General features: G+C 42.6%; 1 protein-coding gene across 2 annotated transcripts; it reads right to left on the reverse strand.

Annotated features, from left to right (window-relative positions):
• Positions 1–4,004: 4,004 nt before the first annotated feature.
• Positions 4,005–9,368, reverse strand: PSMA4 (proteasome 20S subunit alpha 4). Of its 2 annotated transcripts, none has more exons than XM_051628683.1 (9): positions 9,181–9,368; positions 9,015–9,055; positions 8,808–8,850; positions 7,979–8,141; positions 6,724–6,801; positions 6,402–6,490; positions 5,164–5,294; positions 4,845–4,968; positions 4,005–4,409 (listed from the first exon to the last, which is right to left on the reverse strand). In XM_051628683.1, the coding sequence occupies exons 2-9, from the start codon at positions 9,015–9,017 to the stop codon at positions 4,255–4,257; spliced, it is 786 nt and encodes a 261-aa protein (XP_051484643.1). In that variant the 5' UTR covers positions 9,018–9,055; positions 9,181–9,368; the 3' UTR covers positions 4,005–4,254. The 2 variants fall into 2 exon arrangements, with proteins under 2 accessions (XP_051484643.1, XP_051484642.1); XM_051628682.1 differs by having other exon boundaries at positions 9,191–9,284.
• Between the last annotated feature and the right edge of the window lie 44 nt (positions 9,369–9,412).

Genomic DNA, 9,412 nt, shown 5'->3' on the forward strand with positions numbered 1-9,412 from the left:
CATTAATTATGCTGTATTATCACTGTGCTAGAAAACAGTGGTTATTTATAAATAAGAAGCCCTTTTTTCCTCCTGCTTTGAACTCGGAGCAAAATGTTAACACCAACAGCAGCAGAGTTAAGTGTAATACTTATCATTAAGTGAAAGCCTAAACAGCTACATGAGTCCTGTCTGCTGTCTTTCAAAGGGTCCTTCTCAGCAGGAGTTGACATCTGAAGGTCCCCACTAAAGCACGCTCTGAGAATCCCCGGAAAATTGGCTGATGGCAGTTTTCACTGTGCACTGAAGAGTACTTTAACTGGAAAGCCAAACACCAAATTAATCACAGCTAAAAATAGCAAGCTGCTCAGTTCTCTTTGTAAAATCAGGAATAATCTAACATTTTTTGTGTGAAGCTGAACTGTATCCGGATTAAAGCCAAGAGTACCAGTGAAGGGTACTCTCAGGTCAAGCTATTTTAACAGTTTTTTATATTGTAATAGAACTAACTGCAATTAAAACTTGAAAAATAGGACAACCTTTACTACAGAAAAACTGTAATGGAAAATATTCTTTAAAGAAGATGAAAGATGTGTAAGGTTGGTCTAGAATCTCATCTAGTCTGAAGCGACATCATTTCTCTCATGTATGAAGTACCTGAGTGCATTACCTCCTTGGATTTAGATGTCTTTCTACACTTAGCTATGTTATCTTTGCATCACATACAGTTCTGTGGCCTCTAAAACCACTAATCTGAACACCTTGTAACCATTAATATATTTGTTCTCACAACACAGGAGAAGCATTGTCTGTAATTTTAAGATATACGAACAGAACGAATCATTACTTTAGGAATCCAGAGTAAAATAGAAGCAGCAGACAAATGTAACACATAACACCCTTTGTCTATCACCTTAATCTGGGTGCTTTTACAGCTCTTGCAAGTAAAAATATTTGGATGAATAGGAAAGCTACCTCAAGGAATCTTCTGTCCTCAAGTGCATAACACAGTGAAGCATGTAAGCAGCAGTCTTAGAAGCTGACTTCAATTGAACAGAACACAGCCATCTAGAAAACAAGGTCACTTTTTAAAACACTGACAGATGCAAGAGACAGCACAGGTGTTACTGGAGAAGCAGTGGTTTTGTTATCCCTTGAACTACTTAGAATAATAAAATACATTACAATATATTAGGACTACCTATTTGTGAGTATTTGCCCTAAGAAGTTCTATCGTGCACTGAAGCGAGATAAAAACTATCTAGTCTTTAAGTTTACTAGCATCATATTATACAAAGTTTCTTACCTAATTTGAAAAATCTGTCACTGTCCACAGCACCACGTGTAGTTCTGGTGTGAAAATAATGTTTAATCCACAGCAATAGCTAAATATTTTAAATACTTAAGTAACACACTGTAAACTCTACACAAACACCACCTACACCAAAAAGACACAAAAAGAACAGCAAGATCATTTTGATTAACAAAGAGAAATGTATTCCCAACATAATTTTTTCTGTCCTGACAACTTATCCCCAAACCACTCCCAGAAAAGGCACAGATAATGGTGATTTTTTTAAATGTTTTTCAGCCACAACAGAGCAGAACCAATGCAGTAGGCCTGTGCAGTCCCAACACTGCTCCATTTCTAGGAAAAACAGGTAAAGAACTTGCTTTGCTGTAAGGATGTCCCAGGAAAATTCTGGTCAATGGAAGAACTCGAGCATCTGCTTACTGTCCTAGGTTCAAATGCAGAAAAAAACCTGGGAATTACATTTAGTTTAGGATAACTTTCCTGTGTGTCTTGGATATAAGTGCCAGATGGAGTTACCTGCCTGTTCCAAGACGGAAATGAGGCTCATCTCACTCACTATCAATGGCACACCACAGAGATGGCATTTTTAAAATAAAGTGGGTAATTACTGTTAAAAGATTATCTGCATGTTTGACAATACTCATTTTGAGTAAACAGAACCTGTAAATAAATAATCTATTTAAGATGTAACTACACAACTTATCACAATGCTTCAATACATAATGGAGTACAGATCAGAAAATTATTTAAAACATTCTGACTTTTGATTATTACAGTATCTAAAAAGTTCTCCTTTACCAGCAAATGATGCAGTGTTTGGCCAAGAACTGCTACTGCTCATTCTTTAAACAAAGATCCAAATATATTTGTTATCTCCTCTTTGTTAGAAACAGAAAGATTTAAGAAAAAAAATAAGTGAATAAATCTATATCCTAAGCTATCTAGGAATACTTCTGCTAGTACACTAAACAAATTGCCTGAAGCGATTTATATACATTGATGGACCCAGACTCAGATGCTCTAATGGTTTCCTAGAAGATAGAAAGCTGTGCTGGACTATCATGTTTTGTGTCAAGTGATTTTTCAGAAGTTAGAAAAAAACCCTCCATTTTGGCATTGCTGCTTTTAGAGCATATTCCAAGTACTTGTATAACTATCATCAGTGACCTAGAAATCTGCAGAAGATGCTGATCTACTGCATTCGTGGTATTAAAAAATAAGAAGATGCAGCACTGAATTTTCTACATAAAAATGGAGCTCGAGGTTATTTATCCAGCCCTTTGTAGCAGAGCTTGAATCATTGCAGGGTCTGCTGCTACTCCGGACTTGTTACGTGCAGTATCATTCCTATTGTTTGGAAGATCTACTGTTGCACCAAGGTGCAAATAAAACTCATTTTAAGTTTTACTAGCTGTAAAATTTGAACACTAGCAAAGTACTCAGCTCAATACAACTGGTTTGCACTGAGACTTAGAAAACGAGCTGGTTGTGCAGGGGCGGCCGGAGGCAGCACAGACACCCCCTTAGAGCCCTGCCCCTCTCAGCAGGGAGCTCAGCAGCAGCGAGCTCAGGGGTTTTGCTGGGACTCAGGGTAATTTCTGGCCCTGTCGACAAAGTGCATTTCATGATTAAAAAACGCCTGGGGTAAGAATAATAAAGCACTCCACAGAATCGCTCCATTTCTTTAAACGCTCACATTAAATCCTGTAAACATCAGATACTCTTTGGAGTTAAAAAAACAACCAACCACCAAACTTAAAAAACTAGACGCAATGCAGGGTCAACACAAAGGGGCTGGATCGCCAGTGTCACGGCTTAAATCCAGCAGGAAAGGCCTCTCATGGAAGCAGGTCACCCCAGGGAGCATTTCAGTTGGCTTTCGAGAACTGCAGGGGTGCAAAATCATTTTCAGCCACTTGTTTCCATCCCCTCCATTAGCCTCAGATAATTTTTTTTTTCAGAACTAGAAGAGATTTTAGTTAATTTCAAAATCAGATTAATTAGTTTGCATTCAGTGTAGGGACAATCTGAACAAAAATTACTGTAATTTCTAATGCACAACTGATCTGATTCTCAAGGGGTTAAATGGTTAAGTTTTCTAGAGTGTTCTTTGTCAAAGAAGGGAACCAAATTCTCTGGGCATGTATCAGCAACACTAAAGAATATAAAATATCTCAATTTTCTTTAAGAATAAAATGTAAAATAGCCAACATAGCCTAAAATAATGCACTATTTTGTTTACCTATTCATAGCTGGATGAGATAGCTTGACATTTTCAGGTGGCCTCTGTAAAATGTCTTTCTAGTTTGTGTGAATATAGCTAGTGTTCCATGGATAATCTCTGGGAATACTCATGCACTCATGAAGGGCCACGATGAACTGAACACACGTGCTCCAGGGCATGGTTAAAACACTACTTCTTGCAAGACCATCAGTTTGACATAGCCTGTTATAGAACAAAAAAGGGCAAAATGAAATTTGGCATGCCAGCACACTTGAATTCTGTATCTGTGAGATGATTTTTCACACCTTGGAACCCTTTTCAGTACTTTAAAAGGAAAAACCACACACACACAAAATTCTAACAATCGTAACACCATATTTGTCCTTTCCCCACTGGCACATACCTTGTTTTAATGGTTTAAAGCGATTAAATCCCTCAAGATTGTGCATATCCAGACATTACTGATGAAATAAAGACACTCACCACTATTATTCTTAAATTTTATTCCATAATAAAAAATAGAAGACAAAAGAAAGTGTGTTCAAGAATTAAAGCAATTACTGGTCAATGTAAGGAGCAGTAAGTTAATTATCTGAATGATGATTAAGGACCTGGTTCATCAAAAGTAATTCTAGGTCCTCCATGGTGTATTCACAGGCTTTTACACAAAAGAAATCCAGATTATCTTTTACTGAAGCAGGTCCTATATTACCTCCAGAACACTTGATTTAATATTCTATTTATCCTTTTCTTTTTGTTCTTTTTCCTTCTTTTCACGTTCAGCTTTTGCCTCCTCCTCCTCATGTTGTTTTATCAAATGTTCCACCTCCTTTTGCTTCAGAACCCTTATTACTGTCTTGCCATTCTCTCTGGTCAGTGTTGCAATTTCAACTGAAACACAGGAACAGACACAACACGTTACAGGTTGTCCTTGAGACACAGCAATCATCAGAAGGGCAAGGTTCCCGCTTACACCTGACAGTGGAATAGAAGACTCTTGTCCTGCCTTTCCAAAAGGCTGGATTGGCAAGCCAGATGGCAGCAGCCCCCTTCTGCAGCAGCACACACAAGCACAGCAATACCTCTCCAGACACAAAGCCATTCCTGCAGCTTGGGACCCCAGAACTGTGGTCTAACCCCCGGAGCTGACCAAGGTGGATCAACGTCAACCACGTTACCTGTATGCCTCTTAGAGCTGCTGCAGCTTCTACAAACATTTCTCACAAGACAATTCAAAATCCAATAAACCCAATCTAGTGTAGACATGTTCACTACATTTTCTTTCTACAAGCAAAAGGTGCCACTCCATTCTAGCCAACAGCTTACCTTTCTCTGCAGAGAGTTTGCTCACATCCATGGTTTTGTTGAGAACCTTAATGGCTAAGGCAAGTGCAGTCTTCAAGGTCATTTCTCCTTCTTTGTAGTCTTGCTTTAGCATGGACACAGCTGCCTATGTCACAGAAATTAAAATGGTATCTTTGGGCAATCAACCAAACAGTTGCTTTTTGCCAGGTATCAACAGTCTGTAAGGAACAGCAGTGTTTTTGCACTCACCCACTGCCCTCTGTACTAGTCACCAACAACACAGTGCCATGTACACATTTTTTTGCTTGATGTTTTGAGAGGAAAAAAACCCTGAACTTACAGCACTGTTATTCCCAATACACGTAGCTTTCCAGCCTCCGTAATTTCCACTAGGATCACTCTGATACAGCTGAAATCCATAATGCTTATCCCAGCCAATATACAGCAACGAAACACCAAAAGGACGTTTTCCTGTTGAAAAGGAGGCTATTAGCAATCTAAATTTAGTAACAAGATGGGTCATGAATGACAATTACTTTCTTTGATTTCCTTTTTTCAAATCTGTTCATGTGAACTAGGATTTAACAGACTGTTCTACCCTTCTGTTGCTTGAGATAAGCATGCCAGCATTTCTTTATAAGGCACAGGGGGAGGAAAGCAGAGATTTATTTCATTTAACCCTAAAGAGCAGCTTATTTCTGTCCCCACAAATTGCAATTTATCATCTCAGGATTAAATACGAACTTAAAAGTATGTAGCTTAACTTAATGGTGTCAAAAGCCAGGCAGATAAAAAGGTCATTCTTTCATGCTATATATATATATATGTAAATATAATCCCTGAAGTATCAGTTCACATACTAAGGAACACTACTTGCATCATCTTCTAACATGCTGCTTGACCCACAGAAATACCACTTTATTTAAAGTGTTACACTATTGATACCCCTCCACACAGTCTTATTTGTGACCCACAGGGCCCATCATGTAGCAACAGGACAAAGGGCAATGCTTTTCAACAGATATGGGGTAGGTGCAGACTAGATCTAAGGAAGACATTTTTTATGATGAAACACTGCAACAGGTTGCCCAGAGAGGCATGAGAAGCCCCATCCCTGGAAACATTCAAGGTCAGGTTGGACAGGGCTCTGAGCAGCCTGATCTAGCTGAAGATGTCCCTGCTCACTGCAGGGGAGTTGGACTAGATGATCTTTAAAGGTCCCTCCCAAACCCAATCACTATGGTCCCATGAAAATGTCAAAATGTTCCACAGCAAACAATTCTCTGCTGCTCTTCTGAAGGCACTCACTAAATCCAAGAGCACTCAAAGCATTCTACATAATGGGCTGGAATCTCAGCCATCAATTTCTCCATCACTAGAAAGTAGCACCTTCAGTAACAGAACAGTAACCATAACTACCCATTCCTCTATTAAATTCAGCTGGGTTTTTTTCCTGCTATAACTTGTTACAGAAGAATTTGGTAGAACTGTACAGAAACTCAGATGCTTCAAATGATGTTACAGAATCACTCTGTAGAGATGTAAAAGCACAAGGGTTCATCCATCACACTTCATTACCTCCAAACTGTGTATAAGCCTGCTTGATATCACACAGTGCTGTTACCAGTTGTTCACAAGGAATGGGCTCCTGATACTGTAACAAATACCTAAGAGAAAAAAAACACAAACCAGGTTTCAAAACTTCTTTTGCTGACAGCATCTTGTACCACATTTAACAAGAAACAGGTTCCAAAGCTACAGCCTCTTTGATGTAGCTGTTTTATTTTAAGCAATCCACTTCTGCTCTACTAAACACGCACTCGTTGGGATTTAATACACACACAGGGCTCAATCTGACAGCACAGGCAGGCAAAACCATGTTCACTCTCAGCAGACCCACCTCTGTGCAATCAGCCTCAGCTCATTTGTTAGCACGTTGGCATCTGAAGTGATTCCTGCCACGCTGCAGGCCATATCTCTGCAACAGAAGCAAACAAACTGAATTCCAGTCCATCTCCAACCAACAGTCACACCCTCATCTAGTGGTTCAAGCAGAACACACACCGTGGGGCTGCCCTGATCCAAGCCAGGCAGCTGCCATCTAGAGGGGATCATCAGCTCCTGCCTGTGGGGTATGTGAAAAATACTCTGTAACCACCTGCTCTAGAGCAGAGCTGGGCAGCACAACCTGAGCAGGACAGTGGGTTAGTGCTACATGTAGTGCTGAGGTTCTCAGCAAAGATTGAGTCCCAAGTGTCCTCAGAAGAGCAAGGAGCTGCACACAGTGCCCCTCTGGAAGCCCCTCTGGAAGCCTGACAGCACAGCAGGAGCTGCAGGAGCCACACAGACCTGACAAGCTGAGTCTGTGTAACCAAAGCCTTGTGATCTTGACTTGATAAAAAGAAAAATAAGCACTTCACATCCTGGATTGTTTGATGAGCTCTTTTTTAACATCTTTTTACCTAACCCAATACTGCTACAAAGCTTTCACTACACAGAAAGGATTCAAGAAAAATAATCAAGGTTATTTTTTCCAAGTGGGGGCAGAATGAAAAGCTGTTTGTTCCATGTGCACCTTCTGGCAAGGATGAAGCTCTACCTCCCTTACAGGCAAGGCAGCATGATCCATAACACTCTTGCTCTAACATCCCAAATTTAACTTCCTGAAAGCTAAAAAGGAAGTCATAATAGAAAGACACATAATCTCTGCTACAGTTGTAGCAAAGAAACCTAGAGGCAAATGTATTATCTTGTTCTCTTTGAATGACAAAAGTAAAAACAAAGACCTAGGAGATGATGCTGAGCTGAAATAAAAGTGATTTTTCTGTGCATTCTTTACTTTGGCCCCCCAAATGGTTATTTTGTAAAACTGAGAATACCCAATTTTCCCAAGTGCTGTAAATAACATCGCCTTGTATTAACAAACAGGCTGTTCTACCTAGAAAATTCTCTTAGAGATTAAAAAATGTATAATTCTACTTTAGAAGGGGAACTACTGAAACAAACGACGACACAATCATCATACCTGTCTAAAACACTGAACAAAAAGAACACTAACACTTCAAACAAAATAAAACCAGGTTCAGTGCTGCAACTTCTGAGTAACAGCAGAGTTTTGTTGCTGGGCCTTATCAGATCTCACCATTTCAACTTACTCGTTAAGTTTGTATATCTTCTCTGAGAAAAACACTTCATCCAGAAGCTTGTGGATGTTGCGTCTCTCTGCTGCCAGCAACACCCCATCATTTGCTAGAATTCCCAAGCAAGTGCCTGCATGTCCAATGGCTTCCATTGCATATTCCACCTGGTACAGGCGGCCTAGGAAAGGATTTACATTAGCAAAGTCCAAAAAGTTAACAGGGAACTGGCAGGTGCTCAGGGTACAACCTCCAGCCTGTTACCAGTTGGTAGGAAATTAATTGGTTGAAAAGGAGGAACGAATTAGAGAAGGAAAAGCCACACATCTGATAAGGTAATACAGGGCATTGCCAATGTGGAAAAAAACCCCTTTATTTTAGCCCCCCCAAAATTAAAACATCTACAGAACTCTCTGTGCTGCAGTAGAATAAGCCAAAGCTGATTTTTCAATAATCAAAAAAACAGGCGAGGCTGGATTCTGAGTCCATCACATCTAAGAAACAGGAAAACATGTCTTGCACATACTTGTCTCAGCATGTGCTACAACAGCAAGGAGAGGTGTGGCTGCAGCAGTGGGACACTGTGCCTTGTTTCAAGCAGGGGCAGGGGGCTCTGCTGCCTAATGGGGCACGGTCTCGTTATGGCTTGAGTTGGGATGAACCCGGGAGTCCCCACTGTGGACCCCTGGTGTCCTTACAGAATGGGGCGCTGCTTCTCACAGGTAAACATGGATGGCAACACATGATAAACACCCCACCTTCAGACAAGTAATTCGCCTTTTAATTCCAAGACGCTGGATAAAAACAGCGAAGGTTCACTAGGAAGTGTAGGTTAAAGAAAATATACCTTCTGGAGAAAAGATGGTAGTTCTGGAGTCATATCTTCGGGACTGTAAGAAGCAACAGCTCGTTAAACATCAGCGTTCCCCTGGCAGAAGGCAACAGCCCAACACCGCCCGGGCCCGCTCCCCGCCCGCCCCACAGGCCGCCCCGGCCCGGCCCGCGGCCCCGGGCGGCCCCGGGCGAGGCGGGCCCGGCGGCAGCCGCCACTCACCATGGCGCCGGCTCCGAGCGGCGGGGAGAAGGGACGCGGGCCTGCAAGACACCACAGCGCGCGTTAACCGGCCCGCGGCCGCACTGCCGAGTCATCCCCGCCGCGGGGCGAGGGCCGCGCCGCCCCCCGCACCGCCCCCCGCCCGCTCACCCACCCACCCGCTCACCCGCACTCACCGCGGGCCGGAGAGCGGGCGCAGCGCCGGGGGACGCGGAGCCAGCCCCGCGGGGACACGAAGCACCAGCCGCCCCGGGCCCTCCGCGCCGCACGGAAATGGCGGCCGCGCCTGCGCGCTGAGCTGCGCCCTGTGCCCGCCCGGGGCGCCCCCGCGCGGCCGCGCTGGGGAGAGACAGGGGGGCGAGACGCGGGGGGAGACGCGGGGGGAGAGAGACGCGGCC

Source organism: Apus apus, chromosome 10 (assembly GCF_020740795.1).
Source record: "Apus apus isolate bApuApu2 chromosome 10, bApuApu2.pri.cur, whole genome shotgun sequence".
In the NCBI taxonomy this organism is placed as follows: domain Eukaryota; kingdom Metazoa; phylum Chordata; class Aves; order Apodiformes; family Apodidae; genus Apus; species Apus apus.

Excerpts from the sequence above, each read along its gene's own strand:
- PSMA4 (XM_051628683.1), bottom strand. Across the intron at positions 8,142-8,807 it reads TACCATCTTTTCTCCAGAAG|GCCGCCTGTACCAGGTGGAA; the intron begins GTATATTTTCTT and ends ATCCTTTCCTAG. Across the intron at positions 5,295-6,401 it reads GGCTTATACACAGTTTGGAG|GAAAACGTCCTTTTGGTGTT; the intron begins GTAATGAAGTGT and ends CCTTTTCAACAG.